The sequence below is a fragment of the Lissotriton helveticus genome, chromosome 2_1 (assembly GCF_964261635.1).
Source record: "Lissotriton helveticus chromosome 2_1, aLisHel1.1, whole genome shotgun sequence".
NCBI lineage: Eukaryota > Metazoa > Chordata > Amphibia > Caudata > Salamandridae > Lissotriton > Lissotriton helveticus.
This window is the reverse complement of record NC_136059.1, coordinates 48,763,648-48,782,952: the sequence shown is the minus strand read 5'-3', so window position 1 is coordinate 48,782,952 and position 19,305 is coordinate 48,763,648. Positions and strand designations below refer to the sequence as shown.

The 19,305-nt window shown below is 46.5% G+C and overlaps 1 protein-coding gene across 4 annotated transcripts in view; it reads left to right on the top strand.

Annotated features, from left to right (window-relative positions):
* The window catches only part of FAM221B (family with sequence similarity 221 member B), a 139,721-nt gene that overhangs the window by 93,091 nt on the left and 27,325 nt on the right, over positions 1-19,305 (top strand). For all 4 annotated transcript variants that reach the window (XR_013607231.1, XR_013607230.1, XM_078677174.1 and 1 more), the window contains one exon: positions 14,656-14,775. Coding sequence is in view for 2 of the 4 variants with exons in the window: in XM_078677174.1 (XP_078533300.1) it covers positions 14,656-14,775 (120 nt within the window). In the remaining 2 variants the exon portion in view is untranslated. The remainder of the gene's footprint in view (positions 1-14,655; positions 14,776-19,305) is intronic.

Sequence of the window (19,305 nt, the reverse complement as noted above, 5' to 3'; positions counted from 1 at the left end):
GACCACGCACGCAACCTAGGGGTCATCCTCTACTCCACCCTCTCCATGACTAAACAGGTCAACACCTTCTCCTCCTCCTGCCTCAACACCCTCCACATGTGCCGCAGGATCTACAAGTGGATCCCCACTGCCATGGAAAGGCCCATCAATCATCCACATCCTAAAATGGCTGGCGGTGCCTGCTAGGCACCGCCACCATATTAGTGGCCTAGCTAAGCCCGGCCGGCAATAGTAACGATTGCCTACTGGCGGAAAAGCGGCGGACTGACTTTGCTTCCGCCATGAAACCCACCGCCATCATAATATGGCGGGGTATTTCTCATTATGATGGCGTAACGTTTGCCCCCTTTGTTTTTTTTTATGGATTTGATTAGTTTGTGAAGAGTTGGTTGTGTTCTTCCTTGTGGCTTGGAAGGCATTTTGCCATCCTTCCATTGCGTTTGTTTTATCTTTTTGTGCTAGGGTGCTTTCATAGACACTGCACCAGGGGATGTGGAATTTGGGCTGTCTTTGGTGTCCTGATCCTACCCATGTATCCATAAAATAGTCAAGTAAGGGTGTTAGTTTAGCTTCATTAGCTTGGTAAATGGGGCTTTCTATCAGTAAATTATAGTGGTTTGCTATTTCTGCTTTGGGTACATAGGCAAGTGCTATTAGCTTTTTTATTTGGTATACAAAGTTGCTATTCGTTACATATTCTATGGTCAGGGCCCGATTATGATCTCACTAGCAAAGCTCCCTGTTCGGTTTGGATCCGGAGGGCTTTCAGAGAGAAACGTGCTCTGGGAGTCCAAACAAGCAAGTATGATGCATCCATATGCTTACGGACTCGGTTTGCTCGGACTCCCATTGAACTAGATTACAAGCCTGTGTACCAATGCATACACAGGCTCCCAAAGCAAAAAGGGGTGGGTGGGGAAAAGCGTACACCTGTGGCATGCACCCCATGGTGCCCGCCACACTGTGCATGCTTATGGGCACCCCACCATGACCGATTCGGAGGGCCCCAGGTGAAGGGGGCCTGCTACGCCGCCCCCCCCCCCGAAGTACAATTCCGACAGCAGTTTCGTCTTGCTGAGACAGAGTCAATGCGGCTATACAAATCGTGCATCCTAATCGCTCAGTCAGATTCTGGCTCCTTTGTGCGGACGAGCGACAAACGAGTTGTACATACAGGATCGGGTTCTAGAAACGATTTGGTTGACTCATATGCGATCTTCGTATCGGGCTTGGTTGTTCGGACCTGTGTATGATTAGGTTAGAAACAAAGGCTACAAATCAGATTCAGTAAATCCAAATCCAATTCAGAGGCCTTTAGAACGACATCGTAATTAGGCCCTTAGTGTTGATTTTTGGATATGCTTTCAATACTTTGGTTAAAATGGTAATAGCATCCTTGTATTGCAGAATGTGAATATATTATAGAAATTGTTTGGATCATTGCATGCTCAAAATCTATTATTATTTTTTAAGAAAAGAAATGTTCTGTTCCTTGTTTAATTATTGTTAGTCGTTCTATATAGGTCATACTTTGCTTGTTGGGAAGTAGGGTGCATATGAAAGGGATTTTGGTTTCTTGGTATTCATCATGGATAGTGTAAAGTTGATAGAATGGTTTAGGACATACATTAAATGTGCCATCCATCATCCGTGTTTCACATTGCTTTAGTTTTGTATGGAGGTGGCAAAGGTGATAATTCTTTTTTCATGACTGTTGTTGTCATAAAGAATTAATTTTTCATCTTTGTGTGTGACTGTGTATGATTCTAAAATTTCTATATCTGAGAAAGTTTTGGGAGGGGTGGTGTTTGATTAATTCATTTTTTTGTTCTGGCTATTAGGCATTTCAGGTTTGGGAAGGAAGGTAACTGCCCAGGTACATGCCCCGGAAAACGTGTGAAGACATGTTTTAATATTTCTGTGCTAGTTTGTTGTAAGCTCGTGCTTGCTTCTTTGATGTTTTCTAGAGCGTCCCTAACCTCTATTTCCGTGACAACGGGTCGGTGGTTGTGTTCTTTAACATTAATGATGGTTGTTTCCCTGGTGATTGCTCTCCCATAGCAAGAATTGGAGTTAATTGTTAATAAGTGGAAAGTAAACATTTTGGTATACATTTTCAAGTTTTAATCATACTTAGATATGTGTTATTTTTTTTCTTTTTCAAAGTGTGTTGGTGGTCTACTGGTTGAAATTTTTTTCTGTTGGTTGAAAAAAATTGTTAGCTTTATTAAAGTGCAACAATTTATTTGTTAGTTTTGTTTAGTTAGTGTCCTTTTTTAATTCCTCATTTTTATGTTCTAAAAAATACTTACCCTTTTTCGCTGATGTACTTTATTTCTTTGATCTTGTTTTTGAATTGGAAATTCTATAGCCTGTTAAAGAAAATAAGATAAAGGTTTTTATTAGTTATATTTTGTTTGTTAAGGTTGTCTTTAGGTCTTAATTTAAGTTTTACAAATGGTTAAGAGATATACTTACTTGATTGTATGTATTTTGTTAGTGTTGATTTTGTTCCTTCTTTTTGTAGGAAATGGACGAGTAGAAATGTGTATGTATTGTAGAGTTTTGATGAAGTTTAGTCTATAAAACATAAACAGGAAAAAACAATGGTTTAGTTTAGTAGGTTTATATGTTTAATTTTTTTGAGTTAAGGTTATTTATTTATTTTAAATGTGTTGTGCTTACCTTTAATAAGATTTTTGGTTGTAGTAGTATATGTAGATCTTTTTTGTTGTGTTGTCTATCTGGCAAAGTTTTGTCCTTCACCAATGTTTGTCAGTATTGAGGTAATCTTATTGGTAAGTAATTGGTTACTTTCATAGTGTTAGTTTAATTAGTTGCACATTTCTATTGGGTTTTGAGGTTGTAGTTTAATTTTATTTGTTGGAATAGCGTCTGTGGAATTATTTTGGCATTTATAATTTAATTCGTTTTTATTTTATGTTATAATATAATTATAATGTATGTTTTAATATAAGTTATATTTTATTATATGTTGTATATTTGTTTATTAATATTTGATAGTGGTAATTATTAATGTGTGCTTTTGTGTTGGTGTATTTATTTTAATTGGATTTTTTAAGTTTATTTGTTTGGTTTTCATAGCTGTTCGATAATTTTTTAATGTACATTTTAATGTTTGAAATGTGTGTTTTTAAAGTGTTAAAATTAGATTTAACAATGTTTAAATGTTATTTTTACGCTAAGATGTATTTTAGCAATGTTTGTGTTGTCGATATTATGTATGTCGATATTTTTGTTGGATTATTTGTTAATTAGAGTTTTCCGATATTTTTGTGTACGATTATTTTGTAGTCGTATTTGTTTCTCGATATTTGTGCAATTTTAATTGTGTGTATTGCTAGTCGATATGTGTGTGAGGCTTCCTCTTCCATTAAGGATAACTTTCCAAATAAAAGAGGTGATTCTTTAGTGCTATAAAAAAAAATGAGTCCTGTTTTGTAAAAAAAAGTGGGGAGCAACACTCAGTTTGCTGTGCTCCAATAGTCACAGTATTCTTTTTTGTGATTGGTCTATGTTTGACACAGCTTTGCTCTCCTGCCTGTTAATAAATATTACCAGAGCTTCCTACCAGATTATCTTTTTCAGCCCATGCTGAGTTAAACTTGATGCAGATGGGCAGAGCACGAGAAGGTCTAAGGCAAATGACTCTATTATTATCATTATGATGGTGGTCAGCTTACCACCGCTGGGCCGGCGGTGGTGATCCGCCCGCCATATGTCCCTGGTTCTCCCCCACCATATTAGTATGGCGGGGGCACCAGGGCGGAAGGAAAGACCGTCTGCCACTTTTCCGCTGGTTGAATTCTCGACTGGGCGGAAAAGGGACACAATATGGCCGGGGTGTCTGCAAGACACCACCATTCATATTACGATGTAGGTGGAACATTACCTTTTCATGGCAGCGATGCCGCCATGGAAAACCATGCGGTTCTTGCTGTTGGGGGCCTGTTGCGGGCCCCCAGGGTGTTGGGGGTGTGTGGGGTGCACATGGGGGGTACCTAAGGCACCCCCTACATTTCCATGCACAAGGTGGCCGGCACCACGCGGTGCCTGTCACGTTGTGCATGCAAATGCACAACATGCATTTTTTACATTGCGGCGGATGCTGCTTACAGCACATCCTGCCGCAATGTAAAAAATGCGGGAGGGGGGGCGTGGCCACGGCAGAGAGCGGAATGGCCGCTCTTTGGTGAAGCTCCTCCAGGCGGGCTCCCGGCGGAGCGGAACACGGCATGAATCGTCCGCCTATCCTGTGGCAACTCACCTGCAGAGCCTCCTGATGGTGCCTGGAGTCTTTGGAGCCTTTGAACGCCGGCGGGAGCGACCTTGGCGGTGAGTGGGGCGAAGGGGATACGAGGCCTCCGGACCTCGGCGCCATCTTCCCCTTGGGACCGGTGCTCCGTGGGGACGCGGCTGGGGCCTCGCCCGCCGGGCCTTTGTTCCCTGCTGCGTCTGCGGAGCCTGCTGCCGAGCTTCCCTGCGTCCGAGCCCAGTCCCCGGTTGGGGCGCCCGCTTACTGTCGCGCTCCGGAGCCCTCGGCCTGTGGGCGCGCTGGGACCGGGGCCTCGATTGGTGGACTGGCGCGGAGACTCTCTGGGCGGCCGGCGGGAGTGCTTGGCGGGGGGCGGTGGGGCCCTGGGCTTTGAGCGGCCGTGATTGCCGGCGGCGCCCACCGGTGGCTCCCTGCGTTCCTGCCCCACTCGCGCCTGGCGGGACGGCTGTTCCCCCCCTTTCCTTCTGACCTCCTTCAGGAGAGGGTCGCTCCCTGCCCTGCAGGCTGCTGTGAGACACACGAGACGCTGCTGCTTCCTGGCCTTCGCTGTTCTCCTCCTGCCCACTGCACGTGGCTGCCAGGCGCAGCGGCGCCATCGCTGAGGACAGTGCCTCTATCGCCCTTGCCTGCCGCTCCATTCCACTGCGCTCTCCCCCGGGGCTCACTGGGACTTGTGCCTGCCGCCATCTTGTCACCGCTTGCCTTGTGTGTTGGCGCAGAAGCTGGTTACTGCTGACACCGCACCCCCCTTGCAGGCTTAAGGATGGTGAAGAAGGACTTGGCCCAACGGAAGCTCCCCTTTGAAAAGACCCCTCTTCTCCCCACAGACCCCCCGCCCGGACCGGCCTCTGGAGCCGCTGGCGCGGCGACGGCGGGGGACGCGACAGCGATGATGGCCGCCATGATGGGGGAGATGCGCGCTGGCTTCAAGGCACTGGACACTCGCTTTGACGCACTGGACCAGCGCCTTTCGGATATGAACACTGCGGTACAGGCCCATGACCGTCGGCTGGATTTAGCGGAGTCCAGAATATCGGACATTGAGGATGGGGCCGCGAAGTCCCTGAAACGGCTGGAGAGGGTCGAAACCATCCTAAAGAACGTGGCTATCAAGAATGAGGACCTAGAAGCGCGTAGCCGGCGCAATAACATTCGCATCTTGGGCGTTGCGGAGACGACTACGACTGGCCGGTTTGACACCTTTGTGGAACACCTGCTCATAGAGTTATTTGGAAGGGACACTTTCACTGCTGGCTTCGTCGTTGAGCGGGCCCACAGATCCCTGGGGCCCAGGCCCCGCACGGGTCTCCCACCCAGGCCCATAATTGCCCGCATCATGAACTTTCGCGACCGCGATGCCGCACTCCGCGCTGCACGCGAGGCGGGAGACGTGCAGTGGCAGGGCAGCAAGTTGTCTTTTTTCCCAGACCACACGCTCATGGTGCAGGAGGCCCGTCGCAAGTACACTAGCGTCAAGTCCGCTCTCCGTAACCTTGGTTTAAAATACGCAATGCTCTATCCGGCGAGATTGAAGGTGGAGGCAGACGGCCGATTCCGTATTTTCGACTCCCCGGCAGAGGCGCAGGACTTTTGTGCCGCCTACAAGAAACGACGGTCCTCATCCCCCTCTGGCTCTGGCGGACATTCACCACCACGCACTGATACGCAGTCCAGCTCCGACCTTTTCGCCGATGCAGGCACTGGCTGACTCATCAGGCTCTTCTCCTTGTTGTATGTTATCTGATGTGGACTTAATGGTTCTTTCTTTCAGGTTTGTTGCACGGCTATTGCCATAGTGTTTGCTTTGCCGGGAAGCCCGCGTGGCGAGGCGTTGCTACCCCCCATGGTGTACGCCTGTTTGTTCACCTTCTTTAAGGGTTTGATTTTTTTTTCTCTGCATGTGTTCTTGTTATTACTGTGGTTTTCATATATGTCACTGTTTGCTCCTTTTTTCCTTTTGATTGGGGACTGCCTCTCTGGGGATGTCGGGAGGCTGGGTGGTGGGCGGGGGTTGGGTTGTGTACTGTTTTTGTGGTTTTTTTGGGTTGTATCTTATTGCGAGAATCATTGGCCGGGCTTGCCGGATACACAGTTTTCTTTGATTGTGCATGTAATACTGCCATGGCCGGGTTAGGTCTTCGAGCTGGCCCCTCCATGCTAACGTTGATGACTTGGAATGTTCGTGGTCTGAATACCACGCGGAAACGCAGACAGGTTCTGAACTATGCTATGCGCCACAAGGTGGATGTGCTGTTCTTGCAGGAAACCCATCTGTTGCCATCGGATACTCACTCTCTAGCCAGGGGATGGGGTGCACACAGAGTGTTCTCATGTTACAGTAGATACGCAAGGGGGGTGGCGATTCTAGTGCATAAGCGTGTCCCCTTTGTGTTGCTCGATAGCAAGTCTGACGATGAGGGCAGATATGTGCTTCTCTCCGGAGTGCTGTATGGGTACAAAATTGCCATGGTATGTGTCTACGGCCCTAATGTTGACTCCCCTTCTTTTTTTCAACACCTGCAACTACTGCTGCTTAGATCGGACATTGATTTGTTGGCGATGGGGGGTGACTTCAACCTGTTGATGACCCCTGTCAGGGACAGCACCTCCCTTTCCCCGGATTGCAAGCCGCTTTCCCGCTCGGTGATGGCGGACATCTGCTCCCACTTTTCCCTCATAGATGTTGAGGCCAGGGCGCATCCGCACTCCCCTGCTTACACGCACCACTCGGGCTTCCATAACACCAGCTCCAGAATAGACTACTGGCTGCTCTCTCCGGGGGTGGCTGGGTGGCTGCGCACCCTCTCTACGCCCCCGCGCACTCTGTCCGATCATTCCCCGGTATTGCTGTCGCTGGCGGTCCCATGATTGGGCGGGTATGAGAAGCAGTGGCGGTTCCCTGGCAAGGCCTTGCTTGACCCAACTTTTACGGAAGAAGTCCGCACTGCCATAGATGACTATTTTGACACTAACACGGGCTCGGTGGCCTCCTGGGCCACACTGTGGGAGGGTTTTAAGGCTACCATTCGGGGGGTCTGCATCGCCAAACACGTGGGGGCCCTTCGTGACACTCGCGCCACTCTAACCCGCATAGAAGCTGACCTCACTGCACTGGATAGGGAGCTCCTTGGGGGTCCCTCCCCAGACCTGGAGGCTAGGCGTTTAGAACTCCTGCTGGAATTTAGGGATGCTGCAGATAGGGAGCTCCGATTCTTAGGTAAACACTATACAGCGCGACAGTACGGGGAGGGGGAAAGGCCGGGCAAGTTGCTGGCGCAGTTACTCCGCCCGCCACACCAAGCGGCATACATAACTGATATACACGACGCTCAGGGTGCGCGACACTACTCCACTCCCGACATTTGCGATACCTTTCTGTCCTACTACACCCGTCTTTACACTTCGACACTCACTGATACCAACAGTGACCCGGGGCCCTATCTCAACGAAATAGCCATGGTCTATCTCGAAAAGCATATGCAAGATTTCCTGGCGGATCCAATCACCCCAGACTACATTATTGAAGCTATTGATTCGATGAAGAGCTCCTCTGCGCCGGGCCTGGATGGGTTCACTGCTGATTTTTATAAAGAGTACAAAGATGAACTGGTACCACGCCTCATGGAGGTCTATGCGGAGGCATTGGAGACGGGCGTCCTTCCCCCCACCCTCCGGGAGGCGGTCATAGTTCTGCTTCCCAAGTCGGGCCGTGATCCCTCTTTCTGTACCTCTTACCGCCCCCTGTCACTCCTTAACCTTGACTATAAAATTCTGGCAAAGGTCCTGGCTATTCGCTTGGCGCTTCTTGTGGACTCCTTGGTCGTGCCGGCCCGATCTGGCTTTGTCCCGCACAGGTCCACCTCCTTCAACCTCCGTACCCTGTTCTCGGTTCTGCACAAAATTGACCCCTCCGTCCCTGCGGCTGCGGTCTTCCTGGACGCTGAGAAAGCGTTCGACGCCCTGGAGTGGCCCTTTTTTTTATCCGTCATGCGCCGAATGGGAATGCCTGCGCTGTTTGTGGCCACGGTGGAACTGCTCTATACTGCGCCTACGGCGCGTACACGGTTGAACGGCACCATCACTGAGAACTTTGCGCTTTCCCGTGGGACCAGGCAGGGCTGTCCCCTGTCCCCGCTTCTATACATTCTGGCGATGGACCCTTTAGTCCGTCATTTTCAGGAGAAACATCTGCACAGAGGTCTACAATTCCGCACGGGTCCACTACTTGTTTCTTTGTACGCGGACGACACTGTCCTGTATGTCCGCGCCCCTGATACCAATTTGGAGCCCTTGATCCGCGAGATCGAACGATTTGGCTCCTACTCTGGCCTGCGGATTAACTGGCATAAGTCGCTCATTTTCCCCTTGACCCCCTCCACGGCGCAATGGGATTGTCCCTTCCCCTTGGAATGGTGCGCTGATTCCGTCAAATACCTTGGGATACACGTCCACCTGGATGCGGTGTCCATTGTGAGATTGAACTATGGGCGCGCCCTGGATTTTTTGGAGGACAACACGGAGCGTTGGCTCCGTCTTCCTCTATCCATGGCTGGCAGGATTGCCATTGTCAAAATGGTTGTCCTCCCTCGTTTTTTATACTTGTTCAATAATATTCCGATCCCCCTGACTAAGATTTTCTTCACGCAACTTCGCTCTGCCCTGCTGCGCCTGATATGGGGCGGCAAAAACCCTCGGGTGGCTTGGCGCACGTTGACTTTACCTTATGAGCGAGGAGGGTTCGGGGTGCCGGATTTTTACCTCTACTACCTGGTGGCACAATGCTCATACGCGCACACCTGGTTCCACCCGGATGCCAGGATTCCATTCTTGCGACCTGAGGCCGATACAGCTCTTCCGGTGCCGCTTTGCTCCATCCTTCCCAAGGGAATACCTCGTGATCCGCAAGACATACAGCCGGTCTCCACAACGAGCTGGGCCTGGGATAAGCTGCGAAGACTGCTCCGCGTGGACAGGCTGTACTCGCCTTCGCTCCCCCTCCCCAACCCTCACTGGCTCCCCATCACTGGTGAGGCGATAGTTGGCCGCACGCTGTCCAAGTTTCAACTACATACTGTTGGCGACCTGTTCCCTGAGGGACATGTTTTTTCGTTGACGGAAGACTCCCGCTTCGAAGACCGCTCATTTATGGATGCGTTCACCCTGTCCAGGCTCCGCTCAATGCTGCGCGCTGAATTCCCTACGTTTCCATTGTCGCCGCCCGCGGACCAGGCACTCACGTTTATCATACAGACGCCAACGAGCGCCCACGTAGTGTCGCGACTCTACAAGTTATGCATGACATCTCTTCCCTCCTTTGACACAGCGGTGCGCTCTGCGTGGGAAAGGGACTTGGGCACACAGATTACTGATGATCAGTGGGAGGCATGCTGCGCTGTCACCAAAACCGTGTCCATGAACAGTAGACACAAACTTATCCATTTCAAGTTTCTACGGAGGATGTATCACACCCCCGCACTCGCCCATAAAATAGACGCCGCCAGACCACACAGTTGTCTCAGGTGCACCTCCCCTCATGCTGACTTCTCCCACTTGTCTTGGACATGCCCGAAGATACACACCTATTGGCTAGAAGTTCACCGGGTCTTGGGCAACATACTAGGTATGACACTTCATCCCACCCCCGAAATTGCTTTGTTGGGCTATGTTGCCAACTTCCCACCACCTCTCCGCAGACTGGCATCCATGTGCTTCCTCCTGGCCAAGAGGGAGGTTGCACTGCTCTGGGGCGCACGTCGCGCCCCGACGGTGGCTGCATGGTTGAGAAGCCTTGCCCACTGCAATACTAACAGCGTGGAGTTTTCTGCCTTGCTTCCCTCAGCTTCCCGTCCGACGGACATATGGGGGCCATATCGCAGCTATGTCGAGAAATTGACCCAGAAAGCGCAATCCCAGTCCCTGCATTCCATTGTCCCGGAGGGGGTGGGTTAGACTATTAGTGGCCCCTCTGCGCGCCAGGCGCCATCAGATGTCACACTCCCCAATTTGGACCCTACACTGCATTCTACCCTTGATGGGGGCGGGGGGCGGGCATGAGAGCTGCTATGTTCCAACTCGTTGTGCTTGTCACATGTGGAGTGTCGCTCCTTTATGAGCAGGAGATCTGTGCTAGCGGACCTGTAACTAGATGTGTGGGCTGCGTCCCGGTCCACCACGACGTTCTATGTACTTCCCTGTGACTGTACTGCCTGGCTTGCCTTCTTGATTCTCGCTTGCTTATTGCTTTCATTTTCTTTGCTATAATGTGTATTTTTTGTTTTTATTGCACTTTGTTCATTTCATGGCTTTATGATTCACCTATGTTTGGAAAAACCGGCACTTTGTATTACTGATCGAACCGGCCAGGACTTTCTCGCTCCTACTTTGCTTTTTTTCGCCATTGCTTAGTATGCTGTCATCCACTGGCTCACACGTATTGTTCTGGTTTGTTGTAACTTGCTGTACATTCTCTTTTGGTGCTGAATAAAGTCTTTAAAAAAAATTTAAAAAAAAATAAAAAAAAAAATGTAAAAAATGCGGGATGTGACCGCCATGGTGTTGGTCACATACTGATTGACATGGCGGGACCGCTGCACCTATGGCGGGCCGTCCCGTTTGCCGTTGCGGTGATGCCTTTTGTGTCCTGCATCAATCCTGACAAGCCATTTCTGTGCAGCCCTTGTTCATGAACCTTTCACCATGAACAATATTCAGAAGGGCGATAATTCCAACCTGAATAATGTGTTACACAGTGAAACATTTTTCCTCAAGAATGTTTATTTGAAGGAACATAGACATCCCTTCCGCTGTGTTATTTTTTCCATCAGAGAATCTCCCCATACAGCAATTATTTTGGGTCGTGTTCACAAAACGGCCATTTTGAAAGGTCACACCTATATTTTGTGTAAACCCTTACTGTCAAAAACTGCACAAAGAATTCCAGGCCCACTCTTATGAATCTAGAACTGTCACAGAAACCTAATTGAATGTACACATGCAGTAATGTACAGATATACACTTTTACATCCAGAAATGGACAAGTGGATATGCTCTATTTTTTCGCAATAGAGCAAATATTTTTCCTTTAAGAGAGACCAGTTTCCCTACTTCTCCTTCAGGTTTTGAAGTGCTAGCTTCCAATTCCAGCTTGGAAACTCATGAACTCCTGCACTGAGATCAACAAATCTACAATCCTTTCCAGGATGGGGAACTGCCTGCAAAAGAGCCCCAAACTTGATGGACCCTTCAAGGAACACCCACAAGCCACCTCTGCAAGCAGATTTCAAGACACAATTCCACAGTTCTGCTCTGTAATCAGTGAATCAGGATTGATGTTTGTCTTCTTAAGTGCTCTTCTCCTGCACCTAAGTTTGAACAAATAGTTTGTGATTCAGTGTCTTTGTGTCTACACCTCCTGCCCCAGGGGCGACATTCCAGAGCCTCTCATCCTTCCACCGTGGGCCTCTCCCCACTCTTGTTCCTCCTCCAATGGCTCAGTTTGCTTTTACTCCTAATTCGTTTTCACTCATTTTTATTGATTTAAAAGATAATTTCATTGTTTTAAAAGGAAACATTAATGGGCTTTCCCCAGTTTCATGAGTTAACGTAAGATTACCTGGGCTGTTGGCTTAGTGATCTAACTAATGCGTCCACTGTAAGGGTATGTGTTTGACCTCATGGTCACAGATCCAAATCTTGGCCGGTCCACTCAGCCTTTCATCCTTCCAAGATTGATAAAATGAGTTCCATTGACTTGCCTAACAGTAAACATCTGTTATTAAGCGCCAAAATACCTGTAGTAGTGAACGTGCGCTTTACAAATACACATGTTATGTTAAAACCAGACGTGAGGAACAAGAACAAGTTAACAAGTACCCCCCAACTCCCTTTCCCACCACCTTCTTCCCCCATTCCCTCACCATCCACCATTTTACAACAACATGCTCAAAGCACTTTGGAGCTGATTAAGATGGCAGAAGGCCCGCCACTGCCAGCCATGCGGTGGCGTGCCCTCCTCCATCTGACAGCAATTCCGTCCCCAAATTATGATGGCGGGGGGAATCGCTGTCGGACCGCGGCAGTCGTAAAGACTGCCAGCCACGCTTCCGCCTCAGGCAATCATCAGCATCTGTAAAATGGTGGCGGTGCCTAGCAGCCAACGTCCGCCAAATTACAGTGCTGCCTGTAGCCAGCCTTTCCAGAATGGCTGGTGGGGATTAGTTTCTGTGGCCCGTTGTGGGCCCCCTTGTGTTGGGGAAGGTGGTGCTGCACGGGGGAAGGGGTACCCTCCTTCATTTCCCTGCACTACATGGCAGGCAGGCACACGTGGTGCCTGCCATGTAGTGCAGGGAAACGCACAACATGCTGTTTTAGCATTACAACGGGTTCTGCAGCCAGCAATGTTAACCTAGCATGATACAACCGCCGTGGTGGCGGTTGTATCATAATACGTGGTGTGGGACTGACGCCTAACAGGCAGGGGGTCCCAGGCACCGCTATCATGGCGGGTGGACTTGAGTCCGCCCACCATCGTAATCACCCCCTTTGTCTTTTGTCTTTCCATTGCGGTTCTTAACCATCACCTAACACCAGTGACATCTCTACTACCTTGTGAAATCCGTAAAACTCTTAGGGCCATATTATCAAGAAAGGGTGATACAATATCGCCACTTTTATCGGCAGGAAACTGCCGCTAAAGCAGCGATAATGGGCTTCATAATATGCTCTTGTGAATACCCATAGAAGCCCAGGTTAACACCAGAACCTGGGCGTCTATGGGAATTCACAAGGGCATATTATCAAGCCCATTATCGCCACTTTAATGGCAGTTTCCTTCTGATAAAAGCGGCATTAATATATCGCCCCTTCTTGATAATATGGCCCTTAATCTTGTCGGGCAACTGAGAGTCCCATGATCTTTGTCCACATAAGTCAGGTTCTTACAATCACTGTTGTTTTTGTTCTATTTAAACGCTCTTGCCTCACCCAGTGGCCGCATAACCCCACTCATCTTTCTCCACTTATTTTTCCCCTCCAGTGCACGCCCTCCACTTCATGTTATTGTTTAGATTTCTAAAGATATCCCCATCCTCTTCCTTTCTCTAATTCCCTTTCTTTCCAGTCCTCTACACCAATTTTCTTCATTGTCTTTCTTCTGTTATCTGTCCTTCCTGTTCACATATGCTCCTTCCACTTTTAGTTTATTTTTCAAATCTCGAAAAGTTTAACAAACTTAGGGGCAGATTTACAAGCCCCTTGCGCCACTTTTGCATCACTTTTCCCATGTTAAAAGTGACGCAAAAGTGGCGCAAGGGCCTTGTAAATCTGCCCCTTAGCTTTTTTGCTGCTCGAGTTCCATTTCCGACTTAAAAAAAAAAAATCATTTGAGAATTAAATTTCGCTTTTTAGTCATTTTTTTGTTGTTGTTGCTTGACAAAACAATGTTTTTTCCGTTTGGAATTCAAGTGGGAGTTTTCTCTGTCTAGTTGTCAGATGACAAGTATCCAACGTGTATTGTCACATAATGATTCAGATACCTTCAACCCCTTTTGAAAAGAGCCCGGTCCACTGGCTTTGTAGACTAATGGATCCACTCCGGAAATCTGTGTTTGACCTCATGGCAACCGGTTCTGATCACAATTGGTCCACTCATCCATTCACCCATTCATGGTCAATACAAGTAGTACTGTGAGCTGGGTAACTATAAACATCTGTCTGGAGTTACACAGCACAGGTTGCACCAAGAAGGGTGGAAAATGAAAGACTACTACTGAAGTAAGTGTTATCATGCACTGCATTTACCATGATGCATTGGGGGCAATTTGAGTGCTGGGATGAGAGGCAGTGTGCTTCCACCCTCCTTCTGTTTGTGTTGATGCACCTGTGCCCAGTAAGTGGTACAGAGACCAGAGAAGTCTTTGGGCACTTATAAATACTTCATGTTAGAATTCTATGTATGATGTGCTGCACTATCTATTGAACCCAATGTTTGTGAGGCATGCATTGTATTTTGTATCCGCTGTAGGGATGAAAAGTCATGAGACAGCCTTAGGAATAGGTCAGTTGAGAGGGTGGGTCATCCCTTCATGTACACATTATCAAAGATTATGCTACACCAGAAACACACTCAATTCACTCACTTATCTCCTCTCATCTCTCAGCTTCCTCAACACCTTCCTCAATGTCTGAATTGCCCTTCTGCATCAATGCTACTACAGGTCTTCTGTATTTAGCATGCATCCACAAATCCTATGTTCTACAGTCTCCTCCATCCATGACTGGCATAAGCCGCCTTAGAAGCATCTTAGCTTTTAAAAACCTATTCAACTATAGCCAATTTTGTTTTCTTATTTTTTTTGCAGATTGCCGCTGTCAGTTCTTTGAATCAGCCTTTCTCTGTGCAGCCTGTGACAGGAAGTGGGAGAAACACCAAACCTACTTTGAGACAACTGAAATGAGAAGGAAGTCAAATCTTCCATTTGGTAAGGTTCCACTGGGTGTGTTGACTCAATCTTTAACCACATGAACTTAGGAATTCTGCTAATCAGGTGTTTTGACTTAGTAGGAGTGACTCCATCCAGGTACTCTGGTGCAAACTCAAGACTCAAAGAATGCCTTACAAGTATAACTTCAGCAGTATATTTACCCGTGTGTGCCTCCACCCAAGTACTCTGACCTCTTCAGTCAACTCCACGAACTACAAAATGTCTAGGAATATAGACCGTGGAGCATATTCACGATGGTAAACTTACACATGAATAAATCTACATGTTTACATTTATTCCTACACTTTGTAGTAAATATTCTTCAAAGGAGAGATGTGAAAAATAGTGCAAATTGGCTATTCATCATTGACAAGTGTAAATGTACAATAAAGTGTAGGCTTACCTGTCTTCACCCCCTGAATTGAAAGGGTGGAGCCTCAGTGAGTGTAAAGTTACTATTTGTAACTTTTTACTTATAGCAGATCTCTGCCACCAGGGAGGAGATCTCTCTATGAAACTATAGGGAATTGGTAAAACATTTATGACATTTAAAAAAATGTTTTAAATGTTTTAGAATAAACAGTAGTGTAAATTAATTCCAAAAACAACAGGTTGCATCCTAATAATTTAATTTGAAATTAAATATTAATTAATTTAAATCTATCAAAATAAATGTTAAATATTTTGTAAAGTTCTTTTCTTTTAAAATCCCACCTAAAGTAAAATGTTCATATTAATTTGGTGTTGAAAAGAAGTATATGTTCTGTATAGAACTAATTTAAAATAACGTAATACTTTTTGTAAAATATACCATTTATTTTTAATTTAAAAAAGGATATTAAAGTATTTTAAAATTAAATAGTAATTATTTGGTATTATATATACTTTTTTAAACATTTAATTAAATGTATATTTTTTAAGAAGTTGAAATGAATAAATGTCTTTTAACAGTAATTCCAATGTGGTGCTATGATAAGCCTTTGCCTCCTTTACTTTCCATGGGAGGGTGTTGCAGCAGCAGTGATTGACCATGTGTGGTACTGGACTTAATCCATGTCTGTGTTGGAGTACATTTATTATTGTTTTGGATCTTTTTAGTAGTAATTTAGTTAGTGAATAGCAATGGGCTTACTGTTTTGCAGGTGGTGTCCCTACCTTAACCCCCCTTCCTCCTCCCAAAACCTCTCCTATTTTGTAGTACGTATTCCCATTGTCCAGCCACTCTCCCAGTCCACCCCACAATTACTACAAAGGGATCGATTCCAATCTGAAGGACTCTGAATCGGATTCGGAATTGGCTAAACCTATCCAGAGCCCTTGTTTCCGACCGAATCATTCACAGTTCCGAACGACCAAGTACGATGCCTGGAAAACTTTAGCGCTGACCAAATCGGTTCCTGAAGTCATTCGGAGTGATAGAGCATTCTGATTCGTACAGTTCTATGGATTAGGGTTTCCAAGCGAGCAAGTACGGTGAACGATTCGGACAGCCTTTCGATTTGGTTTGCCCAGATCTAAAAGGCTTCTGGAATCGTTCTTTAGGGGCCTATAGCAGGCCCCCCTTCACACGGGCCTGCCGAGTCCGGCCCGTGGGGGGACCAATGGGTCCCCCCTTTCAGACCATCAACAGAGTAACAGACACCAAGGGGTTCCCACCACAGGATGCATGATTATCCCCAACCACCCCTCTTGTCAATGCGAGCCTGTGTATGCGTTCAGTACACAGGCTCCCATTGAAGTCAGTAGGAGACCGATCGAATCGTATCCGGATGCATTCAAATGCAGCATACTCGTTTAGTCGGACTTCCACAATCCAAGTCGTATGGAAAGCATTCCGAATCCGAGTCGTTCGGTATGCTTTCCGAGCGAGATCGGAATCGGCCCCTAAAACTTAGGCATACATGAATAGAGATACTCACACAGAAAAGATTGGTGAGGCAGAGACCTTTGCACGTAGTTTAGTGAATAACGTTTGTTGTATGTGAGTAGTACTATGGAAGTACTACATAAGGCAGGTTGTGATTAGGCCCCATAGTATGTAATCATGTAACCAGAAGAGTGATATTTCACCTTCTGTAACATAGACTTCAACCCCATGACCACATGAATCTTTATAAATCGGTAGTAAACATGGACTTTAACACCATACCCTGAAGTATCGCTCCAACCAGGTATTGTATCTTAGCCATTAACGGTTCAGAAATCTTACAAACAGGTACTTTGACAGAGTAGTTATCTAGCATGAAAGAGCCCTTGAACCAATTCCCTGAGATATATATATATATATATATATATATATCTGCTCCGAAACACCAAAACAGCGAGTCACTCTCAGGGCGGGTGCTGCAGCGTGGTGGTGTCCCGCGATATTTATCAAAGCTCCACTGTCTCTTCAAATCCTACGAAAAGAGCAAGCAGCACTCCCGGGATGTTGGCAAATGTGAATTTTTATTTACGAAACAGACGCGTTTCGAGAAAGCTCCCTTCCTCGGTGTCAAACAATAACGCGCTGCGCGGCGCCATTTTTTAAACCAGACATGGATGGTCAACACAAACGAGGGACACTAGCGCAAATCACAATGGTGAGCGCCATTTGTAAATATCATATTTACATTGAGGTGCACATTTATAAACAACAGTTCATTTTATAGCTATCTATGGTCAAAGCATATGCACACCTAGACGATATCGTCACTGTTTACTATCTTGCCGTGGATCGGCATTGGCAGCCCAGCCGAGCTGCCAAATCCCTCATACAAACAAACGTCAATCGATACATCAATTGATTGTGACTTTCCACCAGATCTTACACACCTTATTCAAAGGCTGGTCAAAAAAGGGGGGACATCTGGCTTATCCAAGCTCTATTCAACATTTCATCACAATGCTTCTAACTCTCTCCCCTCTCTCCTACCCCCCGTTCCCTGGCAATAGAAAAATAGAAAGCATACATGATTTAAGCAATACAAAAACATATCCTCAAGGCTTAAAAAATATAGATAATTTCTAAATATCATTCAGTTGATTAAACAATTTTGAAAGACATGAAGAAGATATGCAATATACGAACCTTTTTTCTATGAAAAAAGTTCATGAGAAGTTCAATATTACATGAGAAGCGGTTACATAGTGTTCATTTTGTTCATCTTAGCATTGTAGATCTATTGTCATTCTAACCCAAATGTACTGCCATCTCCTCCCCACTGCTGAGGCCCCCAAGGACATTAGTTTGCAAGTCCATTATGTACCGCGATTCCAGTCTTCTAAGTTTCTGTAACCTATCCCCTCCCTTCAGATTTTCAGGTACATGATCTAAACAAAAGTACTGAAGGAGGTTTCTGTCGCTCTTATGCTTTATCGCAAAATGTCGAGCAACTGGATAAGAGAAATCCTTTTTCGCGATCGCTCGCATATGTTCAAGAATTCTTCGTTTGACCGGATTAATGGTGCTCCCTATGTAGTTAAGATTGCAGGAGCAACGCAGACAGTATATGGCATGGCTAGTGTGGCATGACAAACTTATTGATTTTCCTACTACCCTTGCATCCCTTTACCTCATAAGACAACATCCGTCTGCTGAAGGTGCAAGCTTTGCACCTTCCGCAGGGGAAGAATCCTTTGGCCTCTACTAGCGACCCTGTTTTCTTCACTACTGGGTCTAGGTGACTATGTACAAGCTGGTCTCGAAGGGACCTGACCTTTCTGAAAGTAATCAGTGGAACAGTAGGTACATCCGAGCCGATAATATTATCAGTCTTTAGGACATGCCAATGTTTTTTCATTAAAGACCTGAGCCTGTTTGAGTCACGGGAGTATGTGGTTATAAGCCTAAATCTCCCATCTTCCTGATTGGATCTTTCTTTCTGTGCAAACAATGACTCCCTGGGTAATTGGTTCACCCGGTGGAGTGCATTGTTTAGAAGATTGGTCTTATATCCTCTTGCCTGAAATCTATCCATACTGTCTTTGACTTCCTCCTTAAAGTCGTCATCCATCGAGCAGTTGCGTCTAAGTCTAAGAAATTCCCCGTAAGGAATGCTATTGATTAGACTCCGGGGATGACTACTAGACGCATGCAGCGTGCTATTTCCTGCCGTGGGCTTTCTGTAAAGGGCTGTCTTGATTTTTCCATTGCAAATCTCCACCCTAAGATCTAGGTAGTTGGCTGTCACCAAACTCACCTCACCAGTAAATCTTAGGTTGTAGCTGTTATCATTCAAAACACTCACATAACTTTCAGCCTCTTCTATGGAACCATTCCAGACCAGAAACAGGTCATCTATGTATCTATACCATGATACAATTTTGTCTGACCATTCCTTATTCCCAGGGGCCCTGGCTACCCGCTCCTCCCACCAGCCAACTAATGAATTCGCATAGCTGGGGGCGAAGCAGGAGCCCATCGCTGTCCCTGAGACTTGCCTGAAAATATTGTCCTGGAAAAGAAAAATGTTATTCCGCAGACAAAATTCAATAAGTTCAATGAGCATCTCATTTTGCATGGCCAGTTTTAATGGTCGTTTTTTA